The sequence below is a fragment of the Xenia sp. Carnegie-2017 genome, unplaced genomic scaffold (assembly GCF_021976095.1).
Source record: "Xenia sp. Carnegie-2017 unplaced genomic scaffold, XeniaSp_v1 HiC_scaffold_20, whole genome shotgun sequence".
NCBI classification, from domain to species: Eukaryota; Metazoa; Cnidaria; class Anthozoa; order Malacalcyonacea; family Xeniidae; genus Xenia; species Xenia sp. Carnegie-2017.
Genome location: NW_025813483.1, coordinates 15,282,689 through 15,301,381, shown reverse-complemented (window position 1 = coordinate 15,301,381; position 18,693 = coordinate 15,282,689). Strand labels below are relative to the sequence as shown.

Sequence of the window (18,693 nt, the reverse complement as noted above, 5' to 3'; positions counted from 1 at the left end):
ATAGTTTGAGCCTTAAATCAAGAATGCACCCATAGATTGTTATTGTTAGGAAATTCCTTGATCTTTTATGATAAATATTCGTCCACAAAGAGAATCATAAATTGTAAACGATACTTTCAACCTCGATCGAACACTCGAAAATCAATAATTCATTGATGCTTGATTATTGATAGACATATTGAGAAAATCCAAAAAAATCACGGGAGAATGGAGAGTGACGAGTAACCACGATTAGTCAATCGGCTCATCATCGTGATGTTGTTGATGTCACACATTTCTTTCGGACGGGTGGGCGCCTTGCTAACAAACTTCCCAAAATGGAGAATTTTCTAACATCACAACAAGTTTAATGGCGTCGTCTGTAAAACAAAACGCATCCAGTGATGTCAAAAATAGATTTGCGACAAAGGAAGGGGTCTATACCTTGATGAACCTGTCGGAATATTGTAGACCAAATAGGTTGCCTTATACTGTTCAACATCCTTTTCCAGTTCGCATGTCGTTTGTGACTTTGAAAGAAAAAGATTGTACTACAGAAAGAATTGCTTTCAATGTCGGAAAAGAATTATATGTTTATGTGTACAAGGGCGTCAAAAAGGTATTGTTGATATGTGAAAAGCCCTGTTGGTTTTTTAGCTTGACTGTAGTCTTGTGATGCGCTTGACGTATTTAAACTTTTGAATGTGTGTTTGCTAAAGTCAGTTTTGTTTTGATTGGTGTAAATTTTATGTTTTGTGTTTACTTTCATTGTCTGCTTAATAAGATAGACCTTCATAATGCATACAGATTTCCATCACTGCGGGGAAAAAGCAGTTGAAGTGTCAATTGAGTATATCGTGAAAGCCAATATGACAATGACATTTAGTGAGCATACGTATTAGTAGTTATTATAAAATGATGGGAGACTTATGAGACAAATATGGTATAATGCAGAAAAATAGGATCCACAATGTAACATGTTCTATGAAACATGTTCTATGTTAGAACTTTTAAAAACAATTGACTAGCATTGGGATTCTTTCAATGAGCACCCAGAAAAACTGTATCAATCATTTTGTGTGTGTGAGTTTAATGCTTATGCTCAACATTATCGAAAATTGTCTTAAATTGTATTAATACCAACAATTGATGTAATCCTTAATTAAAGTTTTTCTTTCTTTGAAGGCTGCAGATTTGAACAAACCACTTGATAAGCGTGGATACAAGGGGACATTTCCAACTTGTCATGACTTCAATTTACCAACAAGAAGTGTAGATTTTCTTGAGCTAATAATTGGCTTTTCTGCTGGACAGATTCAACTTATTGATCCAATTGGTCATGAACTAAACAAGCTTTACAATGAAGAGGTGAGCCACTTTTCTCTTTTTGGAGATGTATATAAAAGTATTATTGCATCTGCAAAGCTTGAGTTGTACATAACAGTTCTTTTCAGAACTCCCTAGCTTAGTTGTCATTCAAGATAGAAAATGTCTTTAAATCAGCTAAGTGCAAGTGTAAACTACTTACTTCGCTATAATAAAGAGGTAGGTTTGTACTTTATGCAATCTATATTGCATTGCAGAAGACATGTTTAGTGAAAAATTGCACTTTGATTGGTTTAGAAACATTGTTGATGGTCCATTTCTTTCTTGTAATGGACCAATAAACAAATGTGATAAAGCAAACAGAAGTTTTGTGAAAAGCCAAAAGTAGTTGTGCAAACCTTGCAATGGACTTATTAGTCTGTACAAATACTTCTTAGTCCAATATTTTTCAGTGAAAGCCTTGTGTTTGGTTAATAAAAGCTGAATATTAATTCAGGTACATTTTCTCCAATAACAAACATTAACTGTTTCAGAGACAAGTTGACAAATCTTCAGTCAAATGTATTAAGTGGATCCCTGGATCAGAAAACTTGTTTTTGGCTGCATATGACAGTGGTAATATGTATGTTTACAACAAAGAAAATCCTCCATGTCTTGATTCACCTACATTTACATTACTGAAGCAAGGACCTGGATTTCAGATTTTTGGTAATAAAACAAAGACACAGGGAAATCCAGTGTGCAAGTGGTCAATTGGCAAAGGAAGTATTAACGAATTTGCTTTCTCACCAGACTGTAAGCATTTAGCAATAGTCAGCCAAGATGGCTATTTAAGAATCTTTGACTTTGATGGTCAGTCATTAAATGGGATCATGAGGAGCTATTTTGGTGGTTTGTTGTGCATATGTTGGAGTCCTGATGGCAAGTACATTGTCACTGGTGGAGAAGATGATCTCATAACAGTATTCTCATTTTATGAAAATCGTGTTATAGCAAGAGGCATTGGACATCAGTCTTGGGTTGGTATGGTCAGGTTTGACCCATACCTCACAAGCATCAGTGGTGGGGGTAGGTTAGACAGCAATAAGGGTAAAGGGACAGAGGGGGATATCAGAAAGTCAACCTGCAGTGAGAGACATAGTGCAATAGACATTGATCGACCAAATGCATCATATCGACTTGGGTCAGTAGGCCAAGATACAATGCTTCTATTATGGGACATAACTGAAGATGTCCTCAGGCCAATCAAACCAAGGGCTCGTAGTTTACGAGCACAAGCCTCTTTAACAGGCAACAATATCTCAAATGGACCTTCTAAAGAAGCTAACCACATACAGAGCTATATCACAACTCATAATTTGAGTTCTTCTGTGGAGGAGTTACTGAATTTGGATGATAAGTCATTTGGTTCTGTAATATGTCCAGTGTTTGATGATGTTCCACAATTGGAGCCACTTGTTGCTAAGAAAATTTCAATGGAAAGACTTTGTGGCTTAGAGTTTCGTGAAGACTGTTTGATTATTGCTTGCCAAGAAGGCTACATTAGTACATGGGCAAGACCTGGAAAATCAGTAAGAGCTGACCTTCATCAATGACTTTACGTCTGCCTATGATTGAGCTTTGGTTTGAAGATAAAGATCTTAATTTGTTTCATTTCAGGTACCTCCCGGGACAGTGGTGTGATATAAGAGCAAAACTTTTATAGTTGTTTGGAAAATATCCATTTCATACATGTAATTGTGGAACAAGAATATATGAATTTAGTAAATTTTCATTTTGCTCGAAGTATGTCACATTTTGTGTTGCATCTGAGCTCCCAAACAAGAGAGCAAGATTGAGTGTGAGAGCAAAAGTTAAGAGTTCAAGAAAAAACGTGAACAAAGAGAATGTACTTATTTATATATAATAGTAAAGATTTTCTGTAAATTGGTTCATTTAAACAACATTTCCGCTATTCCCACCTTTTATTCACTGAAGCAATTTCACCTATATTTTTGGGATCATTTCTGGTGCATATTGTTATCTAAATTTGTAATTGACTAAATCATTGCCACATCTGGTTGAATACGTCTGCATCCCGGACTTATCAAAATCACACATTTTTCTTGTAAGCGCACTTAGCCTGATTTGCATATCCTGCATCACCAGTGGCGATACACGTGATCATTTTTTACCAATTATATTCATTATATTTGATGAGATATAACTTTCTCCATGTGCGATTATGCTTTCGTCATTTCGTGACAATCCACCCGTATAACACGCGTGTTCTTAGGGTCCAGTCTTAGTTTGAGTTCAGGTGCGAGCACTAGATAACTGGGCGGTATAAAGCGGAAGCTAGGCATAACAGAAAGATAAGACAAGAAAACAAGAAAATAGTATAAAATTTTCGTTCAATTATGGATTCAAAAGGGCACAGGGTTGTTGTATGTGATAATGGGACCGGGGTACGTAAAATGAAATTCATCCGAGATCTGGTCGCTGTATGGCATAATGTTTCAATGTACATTTCAGTTTGTCAAGTGTGGATTCGCTGGATCAAACTTTCCCGAGCATATTTTTCCGTCAATGGTTGGACGGCCAATTATTCGCTCGACGGCAAAAGTTGGCGATATAGAAATTAAGGTACGCATGTTGTGTGTATGTAGTTGGGTTATTACGATGTGTTCAAGTATGGAATTGCCTCCTAAAGCCTAACTGATGTAAACATCACTTCCTGTTACAGGATTTAATGGTTGGAGACGAAGCTAGTCAACTGAGGCACATGTTAGAATGTAACTATCCAATGGATAATGGAATTGTAAGAAGTTGGGATGACATGAAGCATGTGTGGGATTATACGTTTGGTCCATCAAAACTAAATCTTGACACTAAAAACTGCAAGGTATATGTCTGCTATACCAGATTAGTTTTTTAGATTAGATTAGTTTTTCAGATTAGATTAGTTTTTCTGATTAATTAAAACTTGTATAAATAAGTGCCAAGATTCAATTTATAGGTCTTACTTACGGAGCCACCAATGAATCCAATGAAAAATCGTGAAAAAATGATAGAGGTTGGATCAAATCAAACATACTTGTATATTATTTGTAAATGTAAGCAAGTCTAATTGGTTTCTTCTTACAATCAGGTGATGTTTGAGAATTATCAAATGGCAGGTGTCTACATAGCCATTCAAGCTGTTTTGACATTGTATGCACAAGGTAATGTGGACAATGAATGTACCTTGTAAACTGGAATGTAAAGAAATTTTAATGACTTTATAAATACAAGAACAGAAAATAATGAATTTGGATGCTTTTGATGTAGGTTTATTAACTGGAGTTGTAATCGACTCAGGTGATGGAGTGACTCATATTTGTCCTGTGTATGAGGGTTTTGCTTTACCACATTTAACTAGAAGATTGGACATTGCTGGTCGTGACATCACAAAATATCTAATTAAAGTAAGATTTCAAAAGCTCTGTTAATTGTATAATTAGATTTTAATGTCCATGTATGTAACCATATTTTTTGTGATAATAAGTTGCTACTACTACGAGGCTATGCATTTAACCACACTGCAGACTTTGAAACTGTTCGCATGATGAAGGAAAAGTTATGTTATGTTGGGTATGTTGCCTTTTTGGTTTTTGTCTCATTTTTATATCCAACTTATCAGCTTTAATCTTTCTCAGATATAACATAGAGCAAGAACAAAAGTTAGCTAATGAAACCACTGTGCTTGTGGAACAGTATACAGTAAGTTAATCATGATGATATCATCTAAAGTCCATAGTTCCAAAGTGCAGTCATCAATTTTTAGCTGCCTGATGGTCGCATTGTGAAAGTTAGTGGTGAAAGATTTGAAGCACCAGAGGCTCTCTTCCAACCTCATCTTATCAATGTGGAGGGTGTTGGGATGGCTGAGTTGTTGTTCAACACCATTCAAGCTGCAGACATTGATACAAGAATGGAGTTCTATAAGCACATTGTGTTGTCAGGAGGGTCCACAATGTACCCTGGATTGCCAAGTCGCTTAGAACGGGAAATAAAGCAACTGTACCTTGAGCGAGTGCTGAAAGGAGATGGAAAAAATCTTGCTGTAAGTTTCTCAATAGCATAAGTTGAAGAGAAAGGTCACTGATGAGCCTAATACATCGTTTATAGAAATTCAAGATTCGAATTGAGGATCCGCCACGTCGTAAGCACATGGTGTTTCTGGGTGGAGCTGTTCTGGCAGAAATCATGAAAGATAAAGATAATTTTTGGATAACCAAACAAGAATACGAAGAAAAAGGCACAAAGTGTTTGGAAAAACTTGGAGTTAGTGTTTAGAACTCTTTGAGGGCCTAATCAATTCAATTATGTTACAAACCAACCCAGTTATTTTCTAATCTCGTGATTTAAGTACTTTTTTTAATGCAGCCATTGCATTGCTACACTCAGATACAAAAAAACTACATAAGATTGCTTTTGCTAAAAAAGTGAGATCAATCATATGTTTTAACAATTTCTATAATATGGCATAACTACAAGATAATATTCTGCTTTTCAAATGTAAAAGCTGTAGAAGTTGCCACTTGTGGAGCATATATTTATGTTTCATTTTTGGCTGTATCCTCAATTGTAAAGACACAAGTGTTTTGTAGTTCTCTTTACAAGATTATGATGCGTAACGTGTAATTTAAATTTATAAATATATTTGCAAAAAGAGTTTTGTAGTGTAACAAGTTGAGGTAGTCCAGGATACAATAGTAGGCATTGTGTACTAACGTATCCTTACATATCCCCATAATCTCAAAACATCCATCTATGCAATGTGCACTTACTTGTTGAACTAAAATACATGGAACGCTACCTGTAATATAAAACCCTAATAATTTTTTGAAGTTGTGATTTTACCCCAGACACGCGTGTCTCATGTAAGATTTGGCTTCAATTGTTTTCTTCAGATAGCAATTATTTTCTTTAGTTCAATGCACTTAGCTTCCAGTGATATCCCATAATCTCATACTCACAGTATTACAAAATTACTTGTCTATTCAATGCGTTCTCTGTGGCTTGTCGTTCGGCTGTGGCTTATTGGTTTGTCAGGATTTCGGCAATCACCTTCTCACATTACATGGCGTTACAAGAATCATATTAAGTTGTGTGAGACAGTGCGAGGAAAACACATAGCTGCCGGCTACCGAGAGAACGTACTACGTATCAGTAATCTCAACGATAACACCTCTGGCCATCTCCGTTAGATTATCATGATATCTTCATACAAAGTAGAGATGAAAGAGACAAGTTAATCCTTTAAACGTTTCCTTTTTGTCTTGAGCTCTTTTTGCGCACCCCCACTTTGCTGTCATTGATGAAAAAGTATCCGACTTATTTTGAAACTTTGAAATCTAAAATGGAAACATGGAAAGTTTAGGTGAAATTGTTTTCCCTGATGGTCAGCTGTTCGCTTGCAAAATTAGAGTGCAAAAATATTTTTCTTGTGTAACAGCGGCTCTGTAAAGATGTACAGAATATACAGACAAAATATAGACAAACTTCAAGTCAAATTATCATTCATCGTCTCTTCCCACTGGGAAGTTGTAACTGGCAAGTAAAATCATTTGAAAAAATTATCGCAGATTGTTCAACTCAAATGTTCATTGCGCAATTTATGCAAATTATGTAACACACGAGTGCGCAAGTTATTAAAAAAATGTGAAGATGGAATGAAAGATCATGTAATTGACGACGAGAATCAAAGCAAAACTTTTTCTCTTCCATATATGTCCAAAGCAGTCGTTAATATTATCATCGCCATTGGTCAAGTGGAGGGACGGACTCGCCTTTCATTTCTGTCAGCATAAAATAAAGTGGCGAATAACATTGACAGTAATGTCTTCACTTTGTCTGACAGTCAGACGTCAGTCTACCATATTGGATTAGATTGATAAAAAGCACTAAAATAAGTTACGAATGCTGAAGTTGCAGTCAAGAACTTGATCCAAATTATTCCAGCGAAACTAATTTAAATTACAAGAACAAGGAAACCTTACTAATTCTTCATCTGACTCACTCAGACGTTGCTTTACAACAATGTGCAAGCAAGGCTGTAAATAAAAGAGCAAGTGTAATGTCGCCCAAATGTAGTGGACCAGCATGTCACAGAAACTTTTTAGACTGATATCAATAAGTCTTCAACTTAACTAGTTCCTACACTAGCTGTCAAAGACAACTAGTTTCGATTCACGCAACTAATGAATTATACACAAAAAATGTATCGCAGACTCGCAGTCGTCATTAACCGCATTCTAATTAAAAATGCTAAAACTCATTCGAGCATTGTACGTCCGCAGCAATTTTTCTCTCGATAAAGCAGCATCCCAAAGTTTGTAAAGTTTGAAAAACATTTTAGAGCGGAATCTTAGAGGTATGTCACACACATAAATGCTGCATCAAGGAGAGATTGGACAAGCATACATAAAATGGTAATTGAGAAGACAGTTGTTAACCTGCTACTTTCGTATCTACGTAGAGCAAAACCAAGGTGAACTTACAGTCTTTTATGTTCAAGGGAGGACATATATTTTTTAGAAAAACGCCTGTGTTTTGAAAGCTGTAAAATCTAGGTGAAATATTCCTAAATAATGATTAATAAAAGACAGAGATCGCCACATACGTCAAGTTATTCGTAATAAATTATCAAAATATCTGTCATAGGATGTCTAGTTTAAAGCCACTCAAATTATGCAATAGTATAATAGCAATATAACAACGTTACACAACAAGGTCAAGTATTTATCCATTGCATGAAAACGTGTTTTAAGACGTGACCAAATTTACTTGACAGCCATCACTTTGCCAATTCGACGGAAACCATTTAAAATTAACATTTCGAGTCATTGGCATACATGAAAGAAAACTATTCACAACCGCTCAATTACTCTTTTTTTGTGAAACAACTAAAGTCCAAATTGCAAAGAACACCGACAGCGTCTGGCACAAGATCAAGGAATTGAACATTTCGTCTTTCTAAACGAAAACCCAGGTGCTTAGAAATCTCAAAAGAAAACAAAGCACTATTGACATAAAGAACTCTGTTGACAAAAAAGAAGACGAAGAGGACGAAGTTATATCTTTATCGATATCAAAACAACTTCCTCCCAGCAATTAAATAAGGGAAGTCTATTTTTGGTCGAGAAGAAGACGCGAGTTGCGTACAAAGAGACACAATGCAAATGACTGGAATGTAACGGAATGCGGGTCTAGAAACATTAATAGTTACTATGTATAGACCACCAATTGATAAATATTGAGTAACTGTTCAGTTTGAACCATGGAGATGCGTGGGTCTATATTTATCAATTACTAGGAAGAATTGGTAGTTATATTCACACTATAACGCAGTGAGTGAAGACCGATGTTGACTAGAGTGACTAACCAATAACACAGTCAGACAATATACGTCGTGTAACCTACAATTATTTGATTTTTCAACTGTTGACAGAATATGCTAATCCGAGCTACAACAAAATCTAGACAAAGCTGGTAACAACTTTGAAAATGAATGCATCTCGAAGGACAGTGTATCATGGAAAGAAGAAAGAATTTGAAGCGTCGATTGTGCATCAGAAGATTCTTACGAACAAGAAACATAATGTTAAAGTGAGCAGTCAAAAATTTGAGCCACAAAATAAATCCAGGGAAGGAAGTACTTCAGTCACACCAATGTGTGCACGTTGCAAAAATCACGGAGTTATCCGTCCTCTGAAAGGCCACAAAGGTTTGTGTAAGTGGAAAGATTGCACATGTAAAAATTGCTCATTGATCGTGGAGCGACAGCGAATAATGGCCGCAGAGCAGACCGTCTTGAAGGTAATGGCGAAAGCAAAAGAAGAAGGGCACAGAGACAAATCTCCAGAAGTTCAAGGTATGTATAATTGTTACGTAATATAAAAGTAGAATGATACACAAGTGACGGGGTAATTGCAAAAGATCTAATCTTAAAATATGGCGTCACTTAATGGTCTTAATCCACTACACCGGTATTTTCGAGAACTTTCTTTAGAAAGTATAATTCAATAGAGTTTTAAGAAAGATGCTTTAAAACTAAGCACACCAAAAGGGAATAATGTAAAGATACTTCGCCAAATATAACAAATCGTGTTTTCCTGAGTTACTCCTAACAAAAATTATCACTCAAGAAATACGTATGTAAGCGAAGACGTTGTCTAAAGTGCTTTTTGAACGGTGTCATTCTAACACCATGTCGTTAAAAGTGAAATATCTTCCATTGCCTCACAAAAGTTTCCGTAGATTACGTATAATTTCGCATTGGTGTGAAGGTTGCGTTAAAATCCGAGGTAAATTCCATCCGTTGTACATTTGTCCACATAGCTACTTCTACCTCCTCGAGAGAATCTTATTAAGTTCATTTAACGCTAATAAAACTATTATTTCGATGCATAAACGTCAGGAAGAAAGTTAACTCCTGAAAGAAAAAGTCTTAGACTTACTATTAAATAATAAATTTAACTGGAAATAGCCCTATTACCTTCAAGGGAAACACTTAAAACAATTCTCATCTAAATTCGAACAGATCTACAACCAAAAATATTTTAGTAAATATAAATATGAGGCAAAAAGAGCTCTAGTTTTTTTTTGTTAAATATATATATCAATTTTCATTTTAAATGCGCTGTGAAAAACAACGCGAACAATTTTGTGATAATGAAAGAGAACTTTATCAATGTCGACAATGTGTTGTTTATTTCGTTCCGCACCATCTGAACAGTTTCATTAAGGATATTTTTATCTAGTGAAAACACAAGATTTGCTCAATTATCGCCCTTCTTTTATTTAATGTATTAATTACACTTGATTGTAGCAATTTTTACTTTGCGGTAAAATAATGATCTCAAACATAGATCATTTTCTCACATAAAACTAGTAAAGAACCACATGAGCTTTGAGAATTAACAATAACCAAAATAGCAGGAGGGCAAAAATAGGACTTCTGGAAGTTGTTACACAAGTTTATGACAAAAAGAAAATATTTATCGCCGGCGGCAAACACGTTCATCTACTTTTATTGTGTGACTACTCTTCTCAAAATAACAATAATTTGAGTGAGGAAACCCATCTTATAAGTCATAGCATATTCTAACAGCATGATAACATGATGCGTTTTGAAAGCATAAAAAAACTCAAATTTTTGGACAAATTCCTCATTGCAATTCATAGATTCGTTAAACCATTAACGACGTGTTACAAATACAAATCTATGACGTCAAATACTATACAGCCGCTGATCATAATGTGTTTTGAGCCTAAGAAACAAATAGCAAGTTAAATATCAATTGAAAGTGATTTTCATATATTTCTGTCGAAAAATAAAAAATTCTTACGATCAATAGCACTGGCATTTTAAATTATCGTTGAAAGCTAGTTATAGTTACTATAAACATTAATAAAACAAGATTCAGATGATAGATATAAACTGTTACACAACAAGTACTGAGACAGCCTTTCAGGCTTTTTATAACAAAACTGAAATGAAAGGGTTACGTAAATATAAATAATTATATGAAATAAAGTTTTTTTCAAGTTATTTAATTTTTTTCTTCAATCTTGGCGTGAATGATAGATAGTTTCGTGATGTTTAATCTAGGATTAATGAAGATCAGCACACGAACAATATTATATCCCATAGCAATTGTTCAATCAAATATTTTACTGCAGATTGATTTTTACTGAAAGGGAAAATGCTAAAGCTATTCAATGTAATCAAAGAACGACAGGATGTTAGATAAATATAAGAAGACGATTATACTTAACCAAATACTTTCTTAATGGTTCTCTAAATTATAGATAAGAATTTCCTTATGGTGTTTTAAAAAATGAATAATCTCAATCGATTTTTTTCATTTCATTAAAATATTTTGATGCAAACAAAAAAATTTCCCTAGAATGTGAAAGGAAAACTGATATAGAATGATCTAAATGCACTTCAATTAAAAATACAATTTAGTAGTTACGTGTACACGATATTGAGAGTTAATAAAACCACAGACATTTTGTCTAGAAAGAATTAATTTGATACAAAAGCATTCTTTGTGAGCATGTAATTTTTAGCATATTGAGCACACAGAGTAGGTTAGCACTACTTAATTATCTTTAAAACACATAAGGTACAGTCACGCAAAATCAAAAACACGCAAGAATTTAAGTTTAGAAGAATAAAAGCTGGTATATAATTAAATAACCATGAAATATAATCTATTTTTGACTCGCGACTATGATTGCATAATCTATCGTCGTAAAAGTAAATGCTTTAATTCTACACCCTCGTCATAAACATAGACGACAGGTGAGATCAAGTGATCTTGTCTATGAATAATGGATTTTCAAACAGCACTAAAAATTGTTTCAACAGAAAAAACGTTAATATTTTTCTTTAACGATAAGAAATTTTATATCTATCTTATAATAGATTGCACGCAATGTCAAAAGAGAGATCGCCACGTCAATATTATCAATTTAGATACTTATCAGCGTGCAAGACCATTACCACAGCTTCGTATTAAGAGGCTAATTTGAGTATTCGTTGTTATGGAAAGTTTGACATACAGGCAGTTTTCACTGATATGGAAAACAAATAAAGAGCCAAATGTCTCAATTTCGAAAACTAGTTTTGACTTTTGAGGAACTCTATAAGTTGATTTGAAGTCAACGGCAATCTTTGGACGTTCAAATCATAAGTGTTTAAAATAACATTCGTTCTGTGCTTTACTAAGCATGTCATTTATTATATTGAGCAATAAAAATGTGGAGAAGATTCTATCCTGCATTCCTTCAGGAAATTAAACACTTTCTAGAAAAGAATGCCGAGAAAATACGTTGAACAAAAGAACATAAAATAGCATTCTGAATGACACGTTGAGGTTTAAAACCTTCTGTTATCGTACGTAGACGTAACGTAACGATTTTAATCTTTAAAGAAATTGTATATGTCATTGAAGCTATTCATTCCTTAGACTTCTTTAAAGAATTATGTGCAAAATGTCAAAGGTGTTTATAGCAAAAATGTTATTTTTAGCACAGCTTTTATCGCAGAACAATAAAAAGGATGGGCGATACATACACAATAGCATAAATATTGCAACAATTTTGCTTCAAATGCTTTTATTCCCCTTTTGGCAAACCGCAATATACAATGAGTTAGGTTAAAACACGATATTGTCGAATGTATGAGTTAGCTAAATCGACTTCTCAAGTCAAGCGAGTAATTTTCCTATTCACTTCACACGTCACAAACATGTTGACGACGTAAATTTAAATTACTTCATGTAGTGTGACATGAAATAAAACATTCGCAGACGGTAATGAGGTTTTTCGACAAATCTCCTTCTTTAAAAGTGAGCCTGACAACAACAACAACAACATAACAGCGTTGATGTGATTCCTAGTGGTCCAGATTGTTCTCGTTACAATACTACGTCACGTGAGATATTCTACATGCAAAGTCACACATTTTAAATGCTAATTATGAAGAAATGATGATACAACATTTGAGTATTTTGGCAAACAGCACGCATAGGAACAAACACATTTAACAAATACTTTCTTTCTCAACTAAATGACCTTGGCCTTACGACAACTTCATGCATGAATACCATGGATTTATCACATTGAACGACAGGTCAACAAAAAATAAAATGTTTGCGAAGTGGTTTTAATGACGCCACCCCATTGACATTGTGACCTTCCAGAAAAATTATTGTTGATTACATCAAAGCATGCAACGCAAGCTGTTCGTGAACATAACGCGCCCACCTTCGTTTATTTCTCAAGCAGCAATAACATGTGCACAAGATCAATCAACAACTATCACAAAACGACAACATTGACAAACATAGAAATGAGACCAGGTAAGGGACAAGATTAGATCTGAAATTTAACTGATTAGATGACTCTCGAAGTTAAAAGATTAAATGAATAACGGTTAGCTTGTACATTAAAGTCAACAAAAATCAGTGATCTCTTTCGTCAGATAGAAAGCAAATGGCATGCTGACAAAATACAAATGAAAAAAAAACATCCAGAAACAATAGATATAACGAAGTAAGCATGTTTGCATTAATTGTTTAAATGATCGTTTCTCAAACTGAAGCACTCATCTATTGTACTATATTTTATCAAAAAGACAACACAAACATAACACAGAGTTACAGCAATTTCATTCACGAAGATCATCAAGGAAGTTCATGGGATCTTCAAACGTGTACAAATAATGCGCACGAAATCATTAAAATCGCTAGAAGATGAATTATTATAATTAGATAGGTAATTTAAGCCATTAAAGATTAAAACAATGCGATCATAGTAAAATCATGATTTGTTCAATATTACATGAATCAATGGAGAATATTTGCATGTATAAAGGCATCTACATCGCACAAAACTGAAAAAAAGATTATTCAAAAGTAGTAGAAGGAAAAAAGTACAGCACATTTTTTTTAGGTATTTTCACAAAATGGAGGTGAAAAGAGATGAATACGATCGACAACATGTTTTTGTATAACAATATATCGCATAGGGAGATATGTCGTATTGCTTTAATTACTATAAAGTCAACTTTTAAGTCAACACCAAAGACATGCAGCTTGTAGGGGTTTCATCCATTTATGTAATATAATGACGTCAATGGAATGGTTATATTATATGGACGACGACTTTCTATCGCGAGTGTAAAATTGTATCGGTCGGTTATTTTCGTGACGGCTAGGCATTGTAGTTTTTGTTGCGCCTAAAGAAATCCTGATATATTGGCTGATAGTTAAGAAAAAGTTTCCAAAACATTAGCCATATAAGGTATATTAATTTTGCCATCAATTTGTTACAAAGAGTGACGTGGGGAACTAATTGAGCTAACGAATGTTTATTTCATGTACCTACGTCAGCGATTAACCTCTGTTTCCGACCAAATATTGCGAAAAGTATTTGAGAAATATTCACAATGTGTAAATCGCCATCTCAACGTTTCCGTGCAAAATTTCAACATTTCCGCAGAAAATTTCAACATTTTCTTCGAAAAGATTGTGACAGAGCACAGAGCCAAACGTGAGTGAAATCACTTTAACCACAGTTGGATGACGTAAATTGCGGGGGAACAATAACATCCTGATGTAATAAATCCTAAATGTTACGATTAATGTGATGTGTGGGTCAGGGTAATATGACACGCTATTGGCAACGTTTGTTTCATATAACAAATAAACAAGTCAACAACTAAAATATTTGCTTGGAAGACGACCAATATTACATACACCAACGCTAATTATTGAAAGATTTTAAGCTATTTGATAGAACTGAAAAAAAGATGATCACAAGGAGCTTTTTGTATATTTGAATTTTTCAATTTACCAGCCTTTAAATACAATTAACGAACCGTACGTCCAGAGAAATAATTCAAATATTTCACTGGCTTGTGAGGGATGTTCTGCTTATTATTTGTCAACAAAATGCCTTGTCATCAAACACGTGATTTCTGCAACGGCAAGCCATAATACTGTCCACTTGCACAAATATGATTACAAACAATAAATCAGGATTATTTCTAATCATCTAAAAATCTAATCGATGCCTTCTGGGTACGAAAATATTTTATTGCAAAGAATGACATGATTGCATATTGGGAAGACTAAATACATCAAAGATCCTTTTTCCATTTAGGAAAACACCGTTCATTTTACCAAAACATACTGTGTATTCTTTAACTCCCACGGTGGCTAGTATAAATTATAGCTAATATCTACGTGCATGTGGCAATATTGAAGTAATTGCAACCACCGTGTGATTACGTAAGTGTATTGCCATTGTTATTTCACGAAGACAATATAACGAATGGAACAGATGTGTTTCGAATATCGTGTGTGTTCCTGCCATTAAATAGACGAAATGCATGGCATTGATCAAACTTGATTAAAATTTGATCCTTTTTGTTTACTTATACTAATCTTTCTATAGAATTCAACTATTACATGGATGCCTTTTGCAAGGTCAGCGTCATTATATGTGTGATAACATTTGTTATTTACTAAACCGAAGCAATATTGACCATTGGGAATGAAATGATTTGCCAAGGTTAGCATGACGAAATACGAAATATAATATATCAACGAACACCTTATAAAGCTTGTTGTTGTACGCTTTGCAAGCAACAATTATGTGAATGTAATACCGGAAATTGAGACTCGATATAGGTTCCGCTGTTGTTTGTCCACACCGCACAATTTTAACTCGTGACAAGCAACACCTTCATGTCTGCCCACGCACAGCTCACTCAGTATTACAAATGCAGCTAGACACTGATCCAGCACATTTTTATGTTGGTAATCAGCCAAGACAGTTGTGGCAAACAGAAGTTTATTCAGATATTTACCTGAAAGTCACGCGTACTCCTTGAAGATCTTTTATTTCGTGGACCTATTTGGACATCTATAACAAAATAAAAGATAAAGTTTAATCGAATCGACCAGCGATCATAAAAACTACATGATCTTTTTAGACATAGACAATACTATAATAAAATCATGAAACCAGAACCAGATCGATATTTCATAGATAATAAAGGTAAGATCTCGAAAGTCTTTTCTGTTTGTTTTGTTATTTGGATTCATATAACTACGTGAAAGACGATGTAACATTTATAAGAGTTTATTTTTATTGTTTAAATGGACTTTTTTGTCATAATTTTATTTAACGTTCGTATCCTATAATTTGCCTTCATTTTATAGTTCTTTCGTCGAACTATAATATGAACCCAAAATTCGGTACATTTTAACGTTTGATAATGTAGAACATTTATCGAATATTTTACTAAAATTAGTGTGAAACAAAGAACTTGGAAATTCTAATGTACTTCAAATATGTAAACGACATTGACGTATATAGACAGCAAGGCAACATCGTCATCTATAATGATCACTATATGCCAAAACGATTGTTCTACAAGGTTGTTGTGAAGTTATCATGTGCGTATATTTTGCCACAGCATCTCGGTGTGTGCCATCATGACGATAAATGAGTAAGCAATACCGCCTTCTGAATAAACACTTATATGTAACGATTACGTATGGTATGCAATGATTGTCAAGATAATCAGTCAAGGTGAACTAAATATAGGGTTGTGTTGGGAAAGCCAGTACAGTAAGCACTCAATGAGAATACTATGTGTATTTCAACCTCATTGACTAGCTTCTAGTGTACAATCTACACAGCATGTTTGACGCTTGTAATTTAATACATAGTGAAAGTGAATATGCACAAGATATTCACATGAGAGGAAAATTAGAATTTTGTTTCTTTTTAAACAGTTTTTATCTTTGCATTGTGATGTATCGCAATATTTGTTCAAAATGACTAAATATAAGGATAGAGGCGAGAAATATGAAAGTGGAGAGCAGTATTATTGAGTAAAAAAGCATAAGTTAGAACAAATATTGAATTGAAGTACAACGTCAATGTAACAAGTGACGACAGATATCCTGCGTACGTCTTCCCGTATGATCAATGTTTTTTATCAAAATCATGTTATCACAATATATAGTCAACGTTTTCGCTTCAGTCGACTTCCTTGGCAAGAAATGTGTTCGACCTTGGACTTCGAACGTCATAACCTCACGTTCCATTTCCTTCTTCCTCATTCATTTACGCACGTTTCAATCGGCGCTAAAAGTCCTTGTAACGTTAATTCATCCACGTCACATGTTAATAATAAGCTCTTTTTTATATTGAATGCATTCTTCATTGTTTTTTCCTGACATTTTTTGCTTACACGAGACACGCCATACGTCAAAAGAATTTCGAAAACAAAGTGCTTCATCAATTTAAATGTTTCTAATTTGTTTTTTTTTTTATTGAGACCAGCCCATTTCCTTCGAGAATATGAATGTTTTTCTTTATAAAAAGTTCCCCGTTGTTCGAGAAGAGGAGAGTTTAATTACTTGCTGTTTCATTTTAGAAAACAAAGTGACGTTGAATGAAAGTATGACTGGAATACGGGAGTTTATATGCCTACACTTTGGCTCAGACGAAGCTCGCACAACTATGATTGAACTGGAAAAATGCAGTCAGGACCAAGACCCTAAAGCAAGTTTCATGAACATTCTTCGACGTCTTTTCCCCGATATTAAACCTAAGGTTCTTCAGTTGCTGCTCGCTGCATGTGATTACGATCTTATAAAGACAGTCGAAACAATTCTACCATGTTGTAAGAAGATAAAAACCAAAGGTCAAATAACTTACATAAAAGCGCCATCACAACCGAACAAAATGATGATGCTGTCATCACGAACACATAAAAATCTTCCTAGACTCATGGACAAACGAGACACGGTCAGATACTTGCCCTACCCTCCCATGGGAAGAACATACGAACATATTCCAAGTGCATTTGTTCCACCTTATTCCCCTGTTGCAGCCAACGACAATTACGGATTTTGCGTGACTGGTTTTGTACCTCCTTATTACATGACAAAGGGTTTTCCTGAAGATGTTCTTTCAAGAAGCCGTCCAGGATTTCCATTTTATACAAAGCCCAAACAATACTTCGCCCATTGCAAGACCGTCACTTCGTCACCTAAATCTGAAGTTGAAGACACTCGTACAACGACTGCTGCTGCAACATTAATTTCACTAAGCAACTCTTAAATTTGCGAGCAATGTTCACTGATATGTAACAACGCCAATGGCTCTTAGGAAGAGTAGACATTGTAGACATATATCTAGACAACTGTATATTTTCATACAGATAATTTATTAACTAGGATAAGACTTAGATAATCTTCAATTAATTTATTTCTACTTAATACAAGGTGTGAAAAAAATAATGTGTTACTTTTTTTCTGGAAATTTGCATCGATGAAGATTAGAGACTATTTTTATAAGTGCGTTTGTACAAACCTAAAATAATACACTGCGTTTATGCTTCGCCATCTTTACGACGATTAATGAAGTTTGTTGTTCCGTGGCTACAGTTTGCGTGCGTGTGCCTGGGAAGGGGTGGGGAGGTATGAGGGTGGATATGAGGAAAATGCAAGTCACATGGAGGATCTCTGAGTAAGTTACGTTTTCATGCATTTAGATTTATGTTTTACTCCTAATAATTGTTTATGTGGTCATTTTAACAACTGTCTTATGGCAAATTTCACCAAAGTATTCAGTCAAGTTAACTGAATTGTTTATGACCAAGTTTTTCAAACTTACTTTTTTTTTACTCTGAAGATGACTAAAGTAAATGGTTTGAACCCGGGAGTATCGTTACATGTTTGTAAATGTAGATCGTCCAGGTTTGTACAGTCCTGATTAGGACTGTTTTTGTTGTTGTCGACTGACGTTTCGACAACCTTAGCGGTAGTC

General features: G+C 34.5%; 3 protein-coding genes and 1 long non-coding RNA gene across 4 annotated transcripts; all 4 read left to right on the top strand.

Annotated features, from left to right (window-relative positions):
- Positions 1–241: 241 nt before the first annotated feature.
- LOC124443051 (WD repeat-containing protein 20-like) lies at positions 242–3,272 on the top strand. Its single transcript, XM_046993576.1, has 4 exons — positions 242–598; positions 1,165–1,347; positions 1,839–2,876; positions 2,965–3,272. The coding sequence occupies exons 1-4, from the start codon at positions 350–352 to the stop codon at positions 2,986–2,988; spliced, it is 1,494 nt and encodes a 497-aa protein (XP_046849532.1). The 5' UTR covers positions 242–349; the 3' UTR covers positions 2,989–3,272.
- A 345-nt stretch (positions 3,273–3,617) lies between these two features.
- On the top strand, positions 3,618–6,000 carry LOC124443057 (actin-related protein 2-B). Its single transcript, XM_046993582.1, has 10 exons — positions 3,618–3,752; positions 3,820–3,930; positions 4,031–4,189; positions 4,304–4,360; positions 4,436–4,508; positions 4,615–4,751; positions 4,832–4,917; positions 4,983–5,046; positions 5,111–5,389; positions 5,455–6,000. Exons 1-10 carry the CDS (start codon positions 3,705–3,707, stop codon positions 5,620–5,622), a joined length of 1,182 nt encoding a protein of 393 aa, XP_046849538.1. The 5' UTR covers positions 3,618–3,704; the 3' UTR covers positions 5,623–6,000.
- A 2,820-nt stretch (positions 6,001–8,820) lies between these two features.
- Positions 8,821–18,297, top strand: LOC124443058. The gene is made up of 2 exons (XM_046993583.1): positions 8,821–9,202; positions 17,297–18,297. The coding sequence occupies exons 1-2, from the start codon at positions 8,836–8,838 to the stop codon at positions 17,983–17,985; spliced, it is 1,056 nt and encodes a 351-aa protein (XP_046849539.1). The 5' UTR covers positions 8,821–8,835; the 3' UTR covers positions 17,986–18,297.
- LOC124443071 lies at positions 9,218–14,011 on the top strand. The gene is made up of 2 exons (XR_006947478.1): positions 9,218–13,202; positions 13,795–14,011. It is a non-coding gene; the product is annotated as an uncharacterized LOC124443071 (long non-coding RNA).
- Positions 18,298–18,693: the final 396 nt, after the last annotated feature.

Coding starts and splice junctions, on each gene's coding strand:
- LOC124443057 (XM_046993582.1), top strand. CDS start 3,705: ATGGATTCAAAAGGGCACAGGGTTGTTGTATGTGATAATGGGACCGGG. Junction 3,753..3,819: donor TATGTGATAATGGGACCGGG/GTACGTAAAATG, acceptor TGTACATTTCAG/TTTGTCAAGTGTGGATTCGC. Junction 4,918..4,982: donor GAAAAGTTATGTTATGTTGG/GTATGTTGCCTT, acceptor AATCTTTCTCAG/ATATAACATAGAGCAAGAAC.
- LOC124443058 (XM_046993583.1), top strand. CDS start 8,836: ATGAATGCATCTCGAAGGACAGTGTATCATGGAAAGAAGAAAGAATTT. Junction 9,203..17,296: donor CAAATCTCCAGAAGTTCAAG/GTATGTATAATT, acceptor GTTTCATTTTAG/AAAACAAAGTGACGTTGAAT.
- LOC124443051 (XM_046993576.1), top strand. CDS start 350: ATGGCGTCGTCTGTAAAACAAAACGCATCCAGTGATGTCAAAAATAGA. Junction 599..1,164: donor TGTACAAGGGCGTCAAAAAG/GTATTGTTGATA, acceptor CTTTCTTTGAAG/GCTGCAGATTTGAACAAACC. Junction 1,348..1,838: donor ACAAGCTTTACAATGAAGAG/GTGAGCCACTTT, acceptor TAACTGTTTCAG/AGACAAGTTGACAAATCTTC.